At 44.2% G+C, this 20,269-nt stretch overlaps 1 protein-coding gene across 2 annotated transcripts in view; it reads left to right on the top strand.

Moving 5' to 3' along the window:
* LOC138447984 (zinc finger protein 879-like) overlaps positions 1 to 20,269 on the top strand; it is a 228,947-nt gene that overhangs the window by 83,653 nt on the left and 125,025 nt on the right. For both annotated transcript variants that reach the window (XM_069604513.1, XM_069604512.1), the window contains one exon: positions 6,958 to 7,071. In XM_069604513.1, coding sequence (XP_069460614.1) covers positions 6,958 to 7,071 — 114 coding nt within the window. The remainder of the gene's footprint in view (positions 1 to 6,957; positions 7,072 to 20,269) is intronic.

Here is a 20,269-nt window from a genome sequence, read left to right as displayed (position 1 = left end):
TTCCCAAATCTAGCTGTGTTTAGGACAGAGGCGTTGCAGGGGGGTCGCGGAGGGGCGAAGGGGGCTCCCCGCCCTTCCAAGACCCAACTGAAGTGTTAAGCACTACCTGCCATTATTGATCATCCACACCTGTGAAACCTAGTCCCAACTCCCTGCCAATACCCAAAGAGCTATCACTGCTCACCCAACTGAGTCCTAAACCACCAGACAGCTGAACGGCCACTTCCCCAAAACCCTTGACAGTGCACCCATAGGAAATGCACCTGACCCATCAACGGAAACGACGGACTGAACCTTAGCGCATCCAAGCATAGCAAGACTAAAGAAACATCAATACTGTGCTTGCATAGCTCATCACAGAGGACCACTTACCCTCCTACCGCTGCACCTTGAGCCAAAAGGCCCGACCCAGAAAGGGACGCTGAGAAAGAGAGCAAGATCGTACAACAATGGCCACAGACACAGAAAGCCAACAACACCCAGCAGAAACCGCAAATTCAGGAAACACCACGCCTAACATGGTTATCACCAGAACAAACTATGTAAGAGGAAAATCCTTATATCTTACACCATAACTCGCAACAACCACAGAGCGTCATACCCCAACAACACTGAAATCCCAACACATAGAAAGAATCCCCTAAAACACCCGGACAAAAGAAGGGAGCACTGAATAAGAGTGGGATGATTCCAACCCTCTTACCCCATACATCACAAGAACAGAGGAGCACCATCGATACCCACAACATCCCACAACATCCCAGACAAGACAACGAAGCCCTGGTAACCAACAACCCTACCATTAACCTAACAGCCCGATTCAATGAAGAAGAAGCCATTGCTGCTCTTCAACCAATCATCACCACTGGAAAAGCACCACAATTGAACAGCCATGCTATCAATCTAGTGGACGGCTTAAATGAAGAAGCAGCCATCTCTGTTCTTCATCGAATCAACATCAATACAGGAACACCACGACGGAACAACCACAAATCAGAATTAGGTACACCCAATAAACAAAACCAGACCAAGAAAATCCACTGTAATTTAATAAACGCTAGGTCAATGGCCAAACATTCAACCAAAATATACGACCTGCTATCTGACGGAGGTTTCGACATCCTATTTTTAACTGAAACATGGCTAGACGACAACTACAAGATCACCCTCAACAACTGCCTGCCTGAAAACTTCAAATGCATCAGAGCAAACAGGAAAACCAAAGGGTGGGGGGGCTGGCAATCATCCACGAGGAACACCTGGCTATCAAACTGGAAGATCAATTAAACATCGATAAATGTGAATCCTTAGTCCTACGCCTTTCAATAAACCCCAAAATAAACCTGAAATTCATACTGATATACAGACCACCAACATACGATTCAACATTCGTAGACATCTTCACGGAAGCAATCACCATTCTAGCCATTAAGCACAATCATCTGATCATCCTCAGAGCTTTCAACATCTGGTTTGACGAAGAAACCACAAGCACACAAACATCTTTAACCGCCCAACTAGCAGCAGTGAATCTACAACAACTAGTAAAAGGAGCAACACACTTGGCAGGGCATACACTTGATGCAATATTCGCCAATAAAGAACTCATTACCATGGCACCCCAATTCAAATACTCTGGAGCGACCACCTCATCATTCCATTCATAATCAATATGGCCATGCCAATATACAAGCAACAAGACAAGCCACCGATCCCCATGAAAAGAAACTGGAGAAACATCAAAAATTCCAACCTAACCGAACTCCTGGAAGTCCGCAAACCACAAGCAACAATTATGGAAGAAGCTGACCTGGATAAAAAAGTAGCTTTACTCCACACCTGGATCGTAACAACCCTAGACGACATCGCCAAAGAAAAACCTTCCACTCCCTCACGTAAAAAAGCAATGGCAAACTGGTTCACCCCACTACTCTGCGCCATTAAAAGAAAAAAACGAAAACTAGAATCGGAATGGAGGACCAACAACAACGCTACAAATAAACTGACATTTCTGCAACAGATCCGCTCATACAGAAAGGAAATCCAAAAAGCGAAGAGAAAACACTACGATAACCGAATTTTCAAAGCACCAAACACCCAAAAAGAACTCTTCAAAATCATAAATGAAATAAAAAAAATCACCAGGATGCAACAACACCACAATTCCATTGATGAAACTATGCAATGACCTAGGAGTCCAATTCAAAAATAAAATCATTACCATCCAACAATCCATACAAAGCAGACCACGCGACCACACTGCAGACCCCACCTATCCCCAAGAGGAACATCCGCACAAACTACAAAGCTTTTCCAAAATATCTGTGGAGACTTGCGTCAAACTGGTAAATCAAAGCAACAAATCAGGCTCTCCAGAAGACCCCTGCCCCCCGGACATATACAAATGTATCCTCAAACAAAGAACTTCCATGGAATACCATAGAATGTCCTCAACCTTTCGATCTCAACAGGTGAAGTACCACAGGCCTTCAAATCGGCATACATCAGGCCGCTACCCAAAGACACAGCAGGAAACGTAGAGGACTTCTCCACCTACATACCCATCTCCAATATCCTGTGCATAGCCAAACTTCAAGAAATGTAAGTTTACAAAACAGCCCAAGAATTCATAGAAGAGCACTGCCTACTAGACCAGGCACAAGTTGGCTTCAGACCAATGAGAAGAACGGAATCGGCTCTCCTCTCAATATGGGATGACCTAAAAGCAAAAGCAGACTCGGACAACAGTACTGCCTTAATACTCCTAGACCTATCTGCAGCAATCGACATAGTCAACCACGACATCCTCCTAACGAGATTAGAAGGACTGGGAATCACAAACACCGCCCTACTATGGATCAGAACCTTCCTAACAAACAGAACGGAAACCGTATGGATGAAACCTTTCAAGTCCAACCCAAGAGACTCGACATGCGGAGTACCCCAAGGATCATCATTCTACCCGCTTCTATTCAACATCTACCTAAAATCATCGAAAGACATGGCCTCACCTGCTACAACTATACCGACGACACACAAATACTCTTCAAAGTACAAGACACCCGAGAAGAAAACACAACCCTAGAGAACTGCCTTCGTGATATAGTCAATTGGATGAACCTGAACCACCTCAAAATCAATCCAGGCAAAAAAGAGATAATGATCGTCACAAAAAACGGATGAGACATCAACTACATCCCTTCGCCAAGAGAACTCGGAACGACCCCAGCACGATAGTCGATTGTTAAAAAATAAAAAGAAAAATATTTTTTAAAAACCTGGAGGTCCAGATGGACAACAATCTCACCCTAGAGCCACAAGTAAATGCTCTACTCAAGAAAGCTTCTTTCTCCTGCAAGCAGCAAAAAGGATCCTAGCATTCCTGTCATTTGCCAACAAAACCAACACCATTATCGCTCTCGTCATGTCCAGAGTAGATTATGCCAATAGCCTTTACCCGGGTATGCCAGAACGACTTCTAAAAAAACAACGCATACAAAATACAGCAGCAAGACTCCTTCTCAAACTACCCCGAAGAGAACACATCAGACCCACGCTAAAAATACTGCATTGGCTACCAATAAAACAACAAATAAAATTCAAATCAATGTGCATCACGCACAGAGCAATACACAACCAAGGCGCAGAATTCCTGAGAGATAAATTACGCCTACACCAGCCGACAAGAATGCTCAGATCAAGCAACGACATCCGCCCGGAACCGAAACCCTACAACACAAGAAAACTCAGAGGATACTCTTTCTCTCACCAGGCACCGAAAACTTGGAATGACCTACCAAAGAATATACGGAACACAAGAAAACACCTAGTATTCAGGAAACTGCTCAGATCCTGGATTTTCACTGCATAACTAGAAGACCATCCACTAGAACGCCCACTCCGCTAAAACAACGATGAATAAAGAGACCAACCCTGTTTCCCACTAAGCAACTGAACACATACAGAATCCAAGGAACGCACTCCATGACATACCATAAGACATAATGAGAGAGAGCCACAAGAGGGGGACACTGAAGACTGAACACGCACGCACGCAGACAGACTAAGACGGAAGCACTTAGACGACTGATCCATAGCATCCTGGCCTGTACCTCACCCGAAGTTCAAGCAGACAAATTCACATAGTAATTAGAAGGGAAATAGGACACCACAACTCCTACTCCGACACCCAAGGAGGAGAATAGAAACTCTAACTTTGCTTCAAAGTAGCCCGCTTACTGTGGAGCCTGAACCCCTCCCCCACTGCACAGGACTCTCGTAGCTGGGGGTTAACCCATTCTCTGCATGCTGCATGGTGAGACGCTGTCTATTGGGAGGGCCGGACCTCTTCACGACTCTCCGGGGCACTCTGACTTAGGTGTGGCATACACACTTATCCGCTGGAGGCTGAAGCAGGGCTTACTGGCGGACCAGTCTTACTCCCCACTATGCAGAATTTCCAAATCTAGGCATTCAGCCATACTGTTAAGATTAGCTGCAAACATATAACAGACTAACCAAAAAGCTCAAACTCTGCATACTTAACCGACTCAAAAACTCACACAACCACCTCTCGCACCGCAAGCCGCACGCACTTCACCACACTGAAACACATAAGCCGCATCAAGAGCACTCGAGGACTGACATTGCTCCGATACAAGCACCAAAGCTCAGCGCACAGTGTATACTAAGATGAAGCTGCGAACAGAACACCACTCCTCTCACTAGCCTACTGCCCCTTCACCCTACTAACCAATCCCGCTGCCTTGTTTTCAGATCTGCCACAGTGCCTGGGGACGAACTCCGTTGGTGACGGTGCGCAGTAAAGAGCTTTATAATTTGGAGCAGTTTCAGGCTTTAAAATAAACCACAGAAAGTTATTGAACCTAACTGTAACACAGTCTGACGTCGTGGGTCTTTGAGCTAACACCCCCTTTACATTGGTAATCTATCAAATATCTAGGATTCTACTTAACACCAAACCCTTACAGCTTATATAGATCTAATTATCCCAAACTCATGGCACAAATGAGAGGTTGCACTGTCATGGTTTGGCATAACCCAGACAGAAACAATGAATATACTTTCACATATGCTATACTTGTTCCAGGCGATCTCGGGTCCCATAATAAAACCCCTACTGGGAATACAAAAAGTTCTATATCAGTTTGTATGGGAATATAAGAATGCCAGAATCTCGAATGAGATAATACGCAAAGTGTGCACTAGGGTTGCGTCTCCAAGTTCCAGATATGCTCCTATATTATTATGCAGCAAAAATGAGACTACTAGGGGAATGGTGTGGAACACATTCAGACAAACAATGGTGGCAGATGGACTCAGCCACGTGCAGAGTACCACTATGGCGAGCACTGTGGCTGCCAAAACAAACTCGCCCCAAATCGCTTTACATTAAACCGGTAGCGCAAACAATATGTAAAGATTGGGAACGCACTAAGTGGTTTACGTAATTGATCACCAATGCACAGTAATCTGGATCTTTCTCCATCCTTCTTCCCCAACCACTTCCCACAATGGCGGGACTGTCATGTGTGGTGTATATCAGACAATCCATCAACTACAGCCTAAAACCAGGAAAGGTCAAAACGTTCTTGGTGTGAAATGAAGACCAAACTAACTCTCGCTTCCCATCAATGGAATGTTTGCACGCTGTTTGCAGTGTCTACTTTATCAGCAAGGAAAACGCATATCTAAGAAATGTGATAAAACCGTTGGGAAGGATGGCATCCTTTGTGTCTCATTATATTAACAAGGTTGTACATGAGACCAGTAGACGAGTGGCTAAATGGCAAATGCCAAGTCTCTGGGGTTTGGGAAGATCTAGTGGTAGGAGATAGTAAAGGCACTGATTTAACATAAATAACGACCACGGGTGAACATTATCACAGACCAACCCATGTCAGGATGGGGAGCACATGTGGACTCCCTCACCGTACAAGGTAAATGGACTGCTCAGTAGCTCGAACAACATATATATTTGTGTGTGTGTGTGTGTGTGTGTGTGTGTGTGTGTGTGTGTGTGTGTGTGTGTGTGTGTGTGTGTGTGTGTGTGTGTGTGTGTGTGTGTGTGTGTGTGTGTGTGTGTGTGTGTGTGTGTGTGTGTGTGTGTGTGTGTGTGTGTGTGTGTGTGTGTGTGTGTGTGTGTGTAGTGGACTTATGGGTTGGGTGTGGTGTGGTGAGGGAGGGGAAGGAGGTGTGGGGGCACCTATCATTTTATTAAAGAAAAAGGGATTTCATATGACTTACAGGATTCAAACAAATAGGTTGAAATAATTAGTCACAATAAACACTTGGGTTTAAAGAGAACTACATCCTGTCCTTGTCCCACTCATCAAAACCAAGCTATACTTAAGTATTAGCTCTTGTATTCTCATGAGTTTCAAACTATTATTTTTCATCCATGGAACTGTATTGTTATGCTGTTGCAGCTCACATATTTGTATATTACTCCCCAACATCCAATAAGCCTTTTTTTAAAAAAGGAGAATTACTTCACTTTTTTTAACCATTCACTCTACCAGAATTAGAGAGATGCGTTTCAGTTTCAGTGGCACATTCTCCATAAGGGTTTTGGGAAAACCTGCCTTCTCAAGTTCTGTTGTTAGTTTTAAAAGCTTACTCCAGCTGCTGAGCTGTGTGCCATGGCCATTTTGAGTATCTAAAATACAATTGCAGCAGGAGTGGAAGCATATTAAGTCTGTGGCTTTCGAGATCAATGAATTATTGGCTGTGTTCAGCTGTTGTCTAAACATTTATACGCTTCTCGAGTTATTTCAGTTTAGTCTAGCCTACAGGGCTTATCATGCACTTTTCTATTTCTGTTATGCTTTCGTTTGTTATCGATCTTAACTCAGCAACACTTTAATGACACTTATAAGAAGTAATACAGGAATGATGGGTAAATAATGTATTTTTAATTTTATTTTTTTCAAATAGGCTATGGCATTGCAAATCCCTATACTGTATTCAAGATCAAAACAGAGGATGATCCGGATAGCTGGGATCATATCTACGCCAAAGGAAATAACTTTGTGGATACCTGTGACGATGGTAAGTACTACTAGTTCCCTCTGCCACTGCTCAGCTTCTCGAGTCACGCCAAACCTATTTTTGTTTATCGTCTCATGGTTAAATGCATATTTTTGCATGCATTGGCACCCTAATTTGTTTCTCATCAGCTTGATAAAAATTAATGCAGCTATTAAGTTCTAGTCATTTAACTATTCCTCCATAATCGCCATACTTCAGGGTTTTTCCTTGAAAGACTCCTGGTCTCAGAAAATGTGCCTTACAAAGATTTGGTGGAGTCAAATACTATACACTGTTACTCTTCTATGAGACTACAATAGTTTGCTTTCGGTTTTGGATACTTTATTATTTATTTATTTGTTAAACATCGAGGTCCTGGTTGTCTTGCATTGTACTCATTGATTGCTAGCTAGCCAGTACAAAGTGAGAAACTCACATTCCTGCAGAAAATCTTTGACCATAATTATGTTAGTCCTGCAGAAGCACGTGTTGGTATGACCCAATAAGATCATCTTCTTGCATAATCAGGGTTCATATTCTTTCATATATAACGGCATTGAGGAACCTCGGTGGATTCAGGAAACCTACATGTTTGCCACACTATTTATAAGACCATTAGCAGTGTGGTCACTGTTAGGACTGATTTTCTATACTCTGGCTTGGTAGACAGATGTATAGAAGGCCAACCTATATTGTGACAGGGACAACTCTGGGGAGCTGTAGCCAAAACAGTTCAAGGTTGCAGTGATGAGCGGTCTAGGCTAAGTCTCAAGAGGTGGTGAGCTTGTAAAGGGTCCACAATGAGTACATACAATGGGAATCACAAATTACACTTGTACCATATGTATACAAATACAGTTTATTTGTGGCCAAATAGCACTATGAAAAATGACTACCAACAGATAGAAATATCACACACTAATAATAGATTACATATATACAGTCGCTGAAGTAGGACATAACACAAATCAAACCCCTGTAAAAGAATGTGCAGATTCGGTTATGTACTACAGGTCCACAGAGAGTTAACCCTATCTTCAAAGTCCTTCCCTAAATTGTCTGTGGCCTTATGCCCAAAAGTTCAGGAAAGTTCCGACACAGTTTGTGATGCAGGAAAAAATGAAGGTAGGATCTCTGGGGTCCAGTGAACAGTTGCAAGGGTTAGAGGACAGTGTATTCTAACTAATAGAAGTGTCCACAACCTTCGGAAGGCTTGCGCGAGCAAGCAATGGCAAAGCCAAAATATAGCAAACGTTTTATAAAAGTTAGGAAAACTTTTAAAGGGAGTCAATTGAACAAGGTCCAGGGTTGCTTTTCCTGGTGTCCCCCTCAGTCCTTGATTCGCAGGGGTTGCAGGTTCGTGGTGATCTCCGGTTGGTGTATTTCGCTGGTGCAAGGACTCTATGAGGAATGCAGAAGAATACGATGCAGGACCCCTCAGGACTGGAATCGACGCAGGTAAGCTGTTTGGACGGTGGCCACTTGACGTGGTCAGAAAATTCCCTCATATCTCCCGGTCCCCTTGGCGCTAGCACTCTGAACGTTTTGCGCAGGAGGATCCCCCAAGTTCCAGGCCTCGACATCGGAACAGCGACGTCAGCAGCACGGTAGCCCAAACTCAGAGCTGGTAAGCCACAGGACGGGACACTTCCAAAGGCTCTTATTCGCACAGTACCGAGCAGACGTCCGGAATGGATGTTCCCTCCACTACAAGGGTCGCAGCTCCCTCGCAGGACTGCTGAAGATCAAGAGCAAGAAAGGGCTCCAGGCCTCACAGGCCAAGAAGAAAGCAAAAGGACAAGAGAAAAACCATGTGGCACGGCCATGTTTGCACACTAGCCACAGTTAGTAGCCCAACACGGTAAACGCAGTAATGCTAAAACGAAAAGCACAAGAAATGGTAAAAGGTCACTACTGCCACCAGCGTGTCCATTTACCACACCTAGAGTAACCAAAAATCCTTTGACTATTAGTCTGGGGCAAAAAAAAACATGTACCCCATTGTACTGTATTGTAAGATGCATTGTACAATGATAAAAAGTTACCACAAGTGATAACCAGTTACGAAAAGTACTAACGAAGTCACAAGACTAAGGAAAACAATGTTTCCCAGTACTGACAGCCTGAAGGTTGTGTCACTTTCCCCATAACAGATCAGCAAAAGCATAAGGCTTCACTGCACTGTAACAAGTACAGGTCAGGATCAAAAATAAAAGCAAAGCGTTTGGGGGTACAAAAAAATGGAAGGATAGGTGCAGTAAACTCAACAGTCACTACTCTCACAAAAGCCACACATTCCAGCGCATCTCCGATTCTATCCTTTTGTTTAGTGTTGACTATTAGATGGCACCACTGTTAGGGAGAATTGCCTGTGTCAATTCCCTTTAACCTTGGAGACCCCCAGCTCTTTTGCTGGGCTTTTTAATTTGTACTCCTGAGTGAGTGGGACTTTTCCCCCCACTCCCTCATATGTTTTTCTGACTAGGAGTTTTGGTTTCTTACTGTTTAATTGAGTCTGGTAAACTCCATAGGCATCTGATTTTTGCTGAGTGACACGCAGCACCTTTTATGCATTATGCAAAATACATTTTCTTGGGTGAACTACTGGTTCCAAGAATAGTAAGATGACTTGTCTTACCTACCTTTTCTTTTGTGAGTCCAGAACACACCGCCCTATGTGGAGTGCTGGACGGGGGAGTGAGGGTGTCCCAAAATGGCCCCTGTTTTATTTGTTTGCCATTTCTTGTCAGTTAGTTATTTCTCTGCTTTTACTCTGTTGTTTGAAACAGGTTCGAGTCCTTTGTGCATTTTGCCTTTGGCAGGTTTCAGCATTGAAGCCCGCCCAGGCGCCAGTGTGTCTGTGTTTGGCAACGTTTGTATGCAGTACCTTTTGGGACCACTACACACAACTAGGACTACAGGTGTAAGCAAAACCAGCCTTTGGTATAAATCTGTACTACACAGTTTTGTGGTAGCTTTTCTGAGCAGCCAGGCTTTTCTCAAGAGGAAATGTAAGCTGTAAGGGTTTTACACAGAGGTCTATAATTACAAGTATTCAAATAGACTCTTATACTCAAGGTTATACTCAAGGTTTCTTGATAAAACACTTATTAATTTATTTAACAGTCAGTTATAAAACATTCACTAGAAGGAAGCAATCTATATCGTACAAAAATATACTTCAGTACTTCTAAATATCAGGTTCTGAGGCATTTAAACTACTTTGAAGGAGGAGCAAAATGGCATTCAGAGTGGTTGAAGTAGGAGCAAAAAGGATAAGTTAATAAAACGAAGATTACATTTACTCTTAAACAGTGCAAATAATTTGAGTTCCCCAGAGAAGTTGATTCAATGCAATAGGTTAGGTCAAAGTCAATGGGCTAAAGTCTTGTATAGGATAAAGCAGTTCTGGAAGTTAAACGGAAAAGTCTTTTCCAAAGTTCTCAAAAGTAGTTCATAAAAGAAAGATTCATATGGTGGGTCACAAGCTGACTAGGCCTGCAAGTTGCCAAAGTTTCAAGTACTTTCGCAGTTAGAGGCAAGTTCTCTCGGTCGGGTTTTCACAGTACCTTACAATGAAGAAAAAGATGCAGCTGAAGACGTCTGTTCCTGGCAATTCCTGCAGATCTTGTTGTTCCTAAGCCTCAGTTGTGGCTGTGAATGAATGGGAACTTGCTTAAAAGGCAAGGTTTTTGGGACTAGAAACAGAGTCGACCACTGGAGGATAACAACATCTGATGAAGAAGACATGCAGAGACACCAGCAGCACCCTCCTGGACCACGAAGCGCCCAGTGAAGCCCTGAATCTGTGCTGACCCCATTGTCATTTCGACTGGGAAGACCCGCAAGGGTCGACTTCCTCCCTTGGGCTGGTAGGACTAACCAGCCTTGAGACGAGCTTCATTTTGGAGCAACCCTGACTTCCTGTGACTGTCCAAGGCTGCAGAATCCCAATGCTGGGGGACCCCCTGACCATCATTGATTGCATTGTCTTTGGAAGTGTGAATCCAGCTGAAACATCATGGGCATCCAGAGGACCCTATAGAAGCAGGAAATCCTCATCCAGAGTCCCCTCACCAGAGTTCTGGACCGAGGGATGCAGTAACTTCCAACTAGAGCCGTTTGTTCTTCTTTGGCGCTGCGAAACAGATGCAAAATGACAAAAGGCTGCTGAATCACGGAGACTCCATTGCTACCGAATCCATCTCTAGTGCTGCCGCAGTAGCCCACTAAACGTCCTTCCTTTCATCCGTGACCATCTAAAGCACTTTGGATTAAGGCGCTATATAAATAACACATCATTATCATTATCCCCACGACTAAGGACCATGAACAAGGGTATGCTACACTGCAAGAGTAAGGCATCCAGCTGGAACCAATTCTTCAATTCTCAGGTACTGTTGGGCTTGGGGCACATCTACCTTTTTCCATGTGTGGAGGTTCCTAGCTTGGGGAGTACTATTTTAAACCCTTTTGAGTGGACCTCAACCCCCCCTGCACTGGCCTCCCAGCTTGTACTTCTTCCAAGTGGCTCCTCTTGAGCTTCTGTGATTTTCTACTGAACTACTGACTATTTAAAACATTTTTCTAAGAAGAGTGCATCAGAACTTTGAACTGGCCCATTGACTTTGGCTCTCCTAGCTCCCCAAAGGCTCCTCTTCTGAACCTATTGGCTTTGGCAGTGCTTGTTCCCATACAGTTTTTAATTGTTTAACTCTATTATTCCTGGGATAATACTGCCTACCTCCCTCTGGGAGAATCTAACTCTTTTATTACTTACCAAGTGTGTTCTGATCTGACTTTTACTTTTCCCTCCTTGAAACTCAATATTGTAATGGTGATTACAAATAAGTGCTAATACTGACCTCAAATGACTTCACTCAGTGTGCTGGAACATGTTTAGCATAAGAAAACTTTACTCGCCTACTTTATTGCTCTTGTTGAACTTAATCTTAACTTTTATATTAATGTTAATATTAGTTGCTACTTTTTAAAGATTGTCTAATTATCCTTGTGTATATATGTAAATAAATATTTATACTATAACTCAGTGTGTGTTTACTTGGATACCTGTATTTACTAATTTTATTGTACATCTCTACAGCTCACATAACCCCTCTTAAGATGAGCCTGGCTGCTCAGTTACTCTACCAACTTGTGTAGTACAGGCCTATATTAAAAGGTGGGTTACCTAATACCAAGAGATAAGTATTGTAAAGTCCCACACCAGTTGGACTCTACAAATTCTTAACTAACACTGGTGGCAGGCGGTGCGAATGGTGTAGAGTGGATTATAGGGGCTATTGGTTTTACTTGTGCCCAAATAAACTACCCACAAGGCTAGCTCCACCAAAAGGTAAAGTAACTTATAACAACGACTGATATGGATAATTTGTATGGACAGTCCCTTATGACACTTAAAATGGAAAATTGAAAGATGTATGTAGAACAAGGGGGCTGAGATTAAAAGGAAGAAAAAAATAGTTGATTACAAAGTTGTTAAATCACCAAAATCCTGGGAGTAGGCCCCTAACCCCTACTCCCAACAATCCTATGGATGAAACCGATGAGAGTGATAGTTTAGAGCTTCCTTCCAATCTGCCAAATGTCTCAAGGGGTGAACAACCCCCTTATCATGGCCCCAGCGGGTCACATTGTAAGCCCAGGATATCTCTCACTTGAAAGAATGAATAGGCCTGCAAGTGGGGAAAGTTTCACAAACCTTCTCCCCGAGAGTGGCGTTCTCTCAATCGGGTTGGCACAGTACCTTTTTGTAAAGAAAAGAAATGTTGCTGAAGTCGTGGTTCCTGGCAGTTCCTGCAGATCTTGCTGTTCCTGAGCCTCAGTCATGGGGACAAGAGGGGAAGATGTCGTGGGACTCCTGCACTGCACGGGATCATTGAAGAAAGCAAATAAAATGGAGTCACTTCAGTTCCAGTATCTGTAGATTCAAGAACACGAACTGGTGTCCCTCTCCCTGGTTAAACCTAACCATCCTTGAGAATGGTATCCAGGTGTTTTATGAGTTGATTGGTCCCACCAACTCAAAGGAAGAAGCCGTCCTTGAAGGACCTCCTCTGTCAAATGGAGTTTGGCAATTCGGACCTGCAGCAGGGCTTCACCGGGCAAACCAGCGGTCCAGTGGTTGCAGCAGCTGTCCTCTTCCATCTCGTCTTCGCTTCGGTTATTTCATTCCAGTGGTTGACTCTGCCTTCCAGTCCCCGAGACACGCCTTTTAGACCGTTTTCTCCCTTTCATTCCAGCCTAGCTGTCACTCACCCAGCAGGGGGGGCTGTCCTTGCTGGACAGTCAGCCAGCCAATCACGCCAGAGTGCATTTGGGTCCCCTACGAGACTAAGCATAGGGAGTTTTGGGCACCTCCCTCACTTCCTGCCCACCCCAGACACTCAGACGCCAAGGGCGGACTTCAGTCCTGAAGCCGCCAAAGGCACACGAACAAAGGGACCAAACCTGGTTTGGCGCGCAGAGACACTAGAAGGACCTTTCCAAAAAGAAATGGCGAAAAAAGACAGGGACCCGTTTAAAAAAGGGGCTTAAGGCGCCATCTTGAAAAACATGGCTCCCGTGATTTTTAGCTACTGGCGTTCGCGGTTGGGAAAAATCATGGTAGGTCATTGTAATTTTCAATAGGAAAGGGTAGCATTTGACTGCTACATGAGTGTTTAGACCAGAGGTCTTCAAACTGTGCCCCCCCCCGGGGGGCGTGGCCGCATCCCTGGGGGGGTGGGGGGGCGCCAGAGCCTAGAATGAAATGTTAAAAAAAAAAAGAAAATTATAATAATAATTTTTTTTTTTTTTGATTGGAGTAAATGGGAAGGGGCAGCTCACATGGTGAGACTGGACCATAAAACGGTTTTAGGCACCAATGAAAAAATGGCCAGCAGTTACAAATGGATATTCAGTCCTTTAGTCTGTTTGAATAGTACCCAGGGGTTTGTTTTTTATTCAAATGTAAACAAATGGTGATATTTAAAGAATATTTATTCAGCAACAATGGTCAAAACTACTAGCTGCATAGTGAAGTAACTCCTCAAAGTGACCCACATTGGCCAAAAAAGTGCCACATTTTGACTGGCCTACACTAGCATTTTGCATTTTTGGTACGGTCATCGCCCTATTGCCCTGTAGGCCAGTCCAAGCCTGCCGGCTCATCCATAATGGGTGAGGGGGCGTCCACCCACTCGCCACCTCACCCATTATGGAGGAGCCAAGGAGCCAACCCAGTGAAACAGTGAGCACTCCCTCAGCTGCTTTTTCCAGCTGAGGGAGTGCTCCTGTGCTGGCTGAACTGTTGAAGGGAAACACTGTTTGCCTTTGACAGTTCATTTCCCCAGCCGCACATGATCACTGAGCCATGCAACGCTGGGGGTGTTTTGCTTCGCCAGCCCTGCAGAGCTGATTGGAAATTCTGGCTGGGGCACTGCATGTATGTATGTGTGATGGGGTGCTGTTGCACCTCCTCGCACATACGGGCATGACCAACCTGGAGCGGGGCATTTTTGCAACCACGCGCTCCCCTACAGAAGGTACGTTTATGGCGATTTATTTTTTATTTAGATGTGTATGCTTGTGTTATGGGACTGTGGTGGGAGCAGGATGGGCGGCAGCACTGGGATAGTGGTGGGAGTAGGGTGGGGAGAGCCCAGGGTCTCTACTGGGAGTATGGTGCAGTGATGGTACGCAAAGGTTCATAGCAATTTCTACATACTGTCGATCTGGCACTTTTGGGGGGGCCGGCCTGCCCAAACTTTGCTCCGGGGGGGCCCAGGCCAAAAAAGTTTGAAGACCACTGGTTTAGACACAGGGGATACTATGTAACCCCTCCAGCACTCCATGGTAAGGTGGTGTGGGCTGAGTCTATGAATTTGGAAAAGACTAGTAAAGTCAATTTCACTTTACATTCTCTGGGAAACAGTAGTTTATCCCAGAGAAGGTATTTACACCTTTGGAAAGTCTAAAAGACATCCCTGTGTCACTGCACTGAGGGTGCTGTGTAACGCACATGAAAAGATGATGCCTATGGAGTTATCTAAAATTCCATAATCAGAGTACAAAAATGTAAAACATACATCAAAATACATGAAAGAGTGGGGAAAAAAGGCTCACACTCCTTCCAGGTAAAAAAATCAAGTCCTCAAAATCCAGCAAAGTTCTTGGGTGTCTCTAAGGTGAAGGGAATTAGCACATTTCTGAGAATTTTCCCTAACAGCAAACACCCGTCCCTTGCACACTCTCTTGGGCTAATCGCCAAAACGTTACATATTGTGTAAAGCCAAACAACTATTTTCTAATTTTAGATATATTAGGTATATATTTTTCAGAATTATATTCGGTTATCAAAATGTCAACAGCAGAGGCTGCTATTCATTTTTCAATGTACATTTATATTGGGTATTTTATTAATCAAGAAAATATTTATAACAAAAACATAAAAGAGAAGTGTCCCAACACGTTCCAAGAGTATCTCTCTTCATCAGGGAAGTATATTCTTACACACAATTATGTGATTGTGTCATGATGTCCATTCCAGACAACTTCAAATAGTATTTCAACAAGTTTTTCAACAACATTATCCACATTTTGCAATAAAGTACCTCTAATGTTCCAAAGAGCTCTGGAAAGGTCAATTGGTCTTGCCTACCTATCACATGGTGACTTATGTTAGCTACCCTATTGATCAAAACAAAATTGTTTCAATTACTGGGATGATCATAATAAGTTTGAATTTAAATGTGGCATGACAGAATGTCTGATCATGTCAGAATTCGCATAAAGGAAGAGGTCAAAAAGATGCTTGAGCTTGGGTTTATGGAGCCATCTACCAGTCCATGGGGCATTCCAGTTGTGCAAGTGCCTAAAGCAGGAACCAGTGAATTAATGCTCTGTGTAGACTTTAGGGCTCAGAATGCAGCCACAAAGACTGCTGCTCACCCTTTACCAAGGACAGATGGGCTGGTGGATAAACCTGGAGCGGCCAAGTACCTCAGTACATTTCACTTGACCTCAGGCTATTGGCAAGTAGCACTGACAGACCATGCCAATGAGAAAACTGCTTTTTCCACTCCAGAAGGTTATACCAGTTTAGGGGTATGCCTTTTGGACTAAAGAATGCACCTGCTACATTCCAAAGGATGGTGAACCAGGTTCTGAAAGTGTTAGAGGGCTTCTGCATGGCATACTTGGATGACATAGCAGTGTTCAGCCACACTTGGGAAGACCATCTTCACCACCTAAGATATGTATTGCAGGCTCTTGAACAGGCCCATCGGACCATAAAGGCAAGTGAGTGTCAAACTGGTCAGAGCAAAGTGGTCTACCTTGGACACGAGGTAGCAGGAGGTGAGATGAGGCCCTTGGCTTGTAAAGTACAAGCTGTACAGGACTTGGCCACCCCCACTACTCAGACCCCTGTGAGAGCCTTTCTAGGTCTCACTGGGTACTACCGGAATTTCATTTTAAATTTATGGGAGCATATTTTCTCCCCTGAATGTCATCTCTCCAAAACTTTCTAAGAAGGTCAGATGAAATGGGGAGCGTGCCAAGGAGTTTGAAGGGCTGGAAAAGGCCCTCTGCAAAGCTCCAGTCTTAAGAGCTCAAATACAGGAATAGATGCAGTCTTAAGCCAACTGGATGAGAAAGGCAGGGAACACCCAATTTGCTTCATCAGTAGAAAACTGAAGGACCGTGAAACAAGGTGGGCAACCATAGAACGTGAGTGTATACCAAGAGATTAGTCTTAATTAACAGCCATCTATACACTGAAACTGTTGCATTGGAGAACACCTTGAAAGAGAGATGACATGGGGACTGACGCACAATTTGTGTATTTCATTTACCTACCCGTTGACTGCTCATTGCAGTGCTAATCACTGTGGCCATCCCCTACATCCCCCAAACAGCTATCCCTGGGATCTCTTTGAGCTAACTCTCTCAAGCCATAGCATCAAACCTGCAAATGTTATTTCAATCGATTTGCTTTCTTACGCAGATTCCTCATCTGATATTTGTCCCTTCCAGCATCCACTGCTCTGAAAATTTTGACTGGGGGCATAGTGTTCCTCGACTCCGCCGTCGGTCCATCTTGACTCAACGTGATGCTTGTCGACCCTGGATGGGGCGTTGGTCGCCATGCATATGCTACGTCACTGTTAGGGGAGTTTTCCCAAAGCCCTACTGGCAGTAAGTCCATAGTAAGATATCCCAGTGGTTTGTAAATCCCCAACTCTTAGTCTCAGTCTGTAGTAGCACAGGATTGTGGTAGAGTGGCAGAGCAGTCAGGCTTATCTTAAGAGGAAGATGTGAGCTGTAGGTAAGTACACAATCTTAGTTAGACAGGCACAACAAAGAAGCACTTACACATATATTCATATAAAAAGTATATATTCATTACATGTACACCAGAATCACTTTAAATGCTTCAGACGTTTATGTTGGAACACTTAAGCATACTTGATAATACACTTCAAAGGGCACTTTCACTTTTGTGTTTGTACGCGGTTACATTTATAGCATGTTAGAAAGGGAAAAGACAATGTTATCGTATTATCGGTTATTGCACACTGGTGCAGTTTTCATCGGTTTATACGGTAGTACATTTACTCTGCAAATACATATAGTAAAGTCACTTAAAGGAAGGAAAATTGTCTAGTGTAGCATGAGCTTAGTTCAAGGTTCTAGAGACGCTTTCTTTGCCTAGCAAGTCTTTTAAGAACAAAAACGCAACCCTAGCTAAAGGCAGCTTGGAGAGGGCTTGACGCCTTGACAATCAGCGAATTACGAATAGTAACTTTGGATTTCTTTCAGTGTCTAGAGTTATCGAAGCAGCAAGTGAACTAACAAAGGAGACCTTAAAACGGACCTGAGAAGGGAACACAAGCAGCGACTTGGGTCAGAGATAAGATGGGGTTGCTCTGGACACCTCTACATGTACTCCAACACTCTGGAGCGACTTCTTGAAATCAGGTAAGAAATCAATTTTTCCCCACAGTACCTTAGGTTAGAAGAACTTGTTCATGCTAGATGCTCTGCGATGTTGCAGCTCTGGACCTGACCTCCAAATTCCTTGGTCTGGTGACGGAAGGCAGGACAATGGACGGGATCCCTCAGCAGCAGTCTCGAGGGAGGACCTGTGGCACGACTTTCAGCAACTTCTTGGATCATTGTGGAATTGACGCCTTTTCTGCAGCACCCGCAAAGGACACTAATCACCCAGTCAGTCTTCTTCTCTTCCTGCAGTCCAACACTGTGGTGAGTGGGTCTGGGCGAGTTGGATTGGATCTCTGGAGTGTCCTTACGGGTTCAGAACAGATTTGCACAGATTTGGCCTTTCCGCCACGATGCACTAGAAATGGGCAGCAGGTCTCCTGGTATTGGGGTTCCGAAGTTCTGGAAACTCATAGGACCTCAGGAGATGGCTCATTTCCAAGTTTGTCTTGGGACTGGTTGTTTCCACCAGCCAAAGGGAAGGGAGTTGTCCACTTCGGAGCTCTTCAGTCGTACAGAAAACGGGGTTAGGACAGCAGTGGTCGCTTCACTGTGTTTCGGGTCGTCTTATTCTTCGGTTGCTTCAGCTTCCAGTGGTCGGCTTGCTTTTCATTCCAGAAGCCTCACCTTTTATACAGTTCCAGCACACGCTCCTCTGCAATCTCTCCCAGCATTTTACAGAAAGAGGCATTGGGCTATCCAATCAGGACAGCCAGACCCCCTGTGGGTGACTGACCTATTCAGGCACTCTGGCAGACAATGGACAGGGGGGTTGAAAACTCCTCCCCCACTTCCTGCCTGCCCAGACACTCTGGAGCCTTGGCAGGAATACCTATGGGTTCCCGCCAAAGGCAAAACACACATACTGACCTCCCCCTCCTAGAATGGTGGAAGAAGGGCTAACCAAGAACAACCACGTTAGTAATTGTGAAAAAAGAAGGGAGGCCCCAAGTTGGTACTTGGGTGCCCCTATTGTGCAAAACTGAGGTTCTGGCCCAGTTCTCTTCTTTTTATATGGATGGGAGTTGATTTTGGCGAACCGAGAACTCTTCCAGAATTTGCCTTGTAGAAGCGGCCAAAGGTTTCCCATGGAAGGTAACATTGCCTCCGAGCCATGAGTTACAATAGGCATAACTTTTGCTTGATAAAAGTCCATTACTGGGAGGAGCGTGACATTACAAAACCTTCTTTTTAGTATTATGGCCTGCTTGGTCAAAGTCTTAGTTTTTTCTATGTTAATCAATGGACTGTTCTGTGTGGTGTGTTCTTCTAGTTTTGTTAATTGTCTCTGCAGACCAATTGTGTTTTATCAATTAAAACTAGATCATCTGCATAAAGGAGATGAGTAATTTCCGTCTTTCCAATTTTCGGACAGCAACTCCTACATGATTTCATGAATACAGGTAAGTCAGAGATATTGAAGATATATGGTGCAAGGGGACAACCTTGTTTTACCCCTTGTTCAGTTTAGATTTTTTCACTGGGCAGACCTGCAGCGTTTATCCATACTCTGAAAAAGATGTCAGAGTGCGGTTTTTATCTGTGCCAATAGGTCTTCTGGGCAGTTCCAACTCGCCAGCTTTTCCCAAAGCTTGTATCTAATGATGCTGTCAAAAACCTTTGAGAAATCTACAAAAGCCATGTAGAGATTTTGGGACGTTCTTGACAGCTTACTTTTCAACCACGACAGCAAAAAGAGGGGCTTAGTTGTCCCTAGGCCTTTGGTAAAACCAAACTGAAGGTGGTCTAACGAGCCTTGTTCGTCCATTCTTTCACTCTTTGCAAACGCAATAGCGCGTAGAGTTTTCCCAGCACGTTGAGCAAGGCTATCGGTCGATAGTTGCTGGCATCATCTCTATCACCCGTCTTGAAGATCGGAACTACAATTGCTCCTTTCCAAGATCCTGGAATGGTCCTAGTCGCCATGCTCGACCTGAGAATTGCATCTGGTACTCCTGGCCATTCTTCTGGATTGTCTTTCAACATTTTGTTCGAGAGGCAGTCAGGCCCCTGGGCACAATATGGTTTAACTTTTTGAATTAGGGCAGTCAGATTGTTACGAGTATAGGGCAACAGCCAGGGCTGATGGGAAGCTTGTTGATGTTCCGGTTGTGTAGTGGTCGCATAGTGTTCGGCAGTGTTTGTATGCAGTACCCTTTGGGACCACTACATACAACTAGGATTACAGTTGTAAGCAAAACCAACCTTTGGTATA

This window comes from Ambystoma mexicanum, chromosome 1p (assembly GCF_040938575.1).
Source record: "Ambystoma mexicanum isolate Mex_15411 chromosome 1p, UKY_AmexF1_1, whole genome shotgun sequence".
In the NCBI taxonomy this organism is placed as follows: domain Eukaryota; kingdom Metazoa; phylum Chordata; class Amphibia; order Caudata; family Ambystomatidae; genus Ambystoma; species Ambystoma mexicanum.
This window is presented reverse-complemented; position numbering and strand designations above follow the sequence as displayed.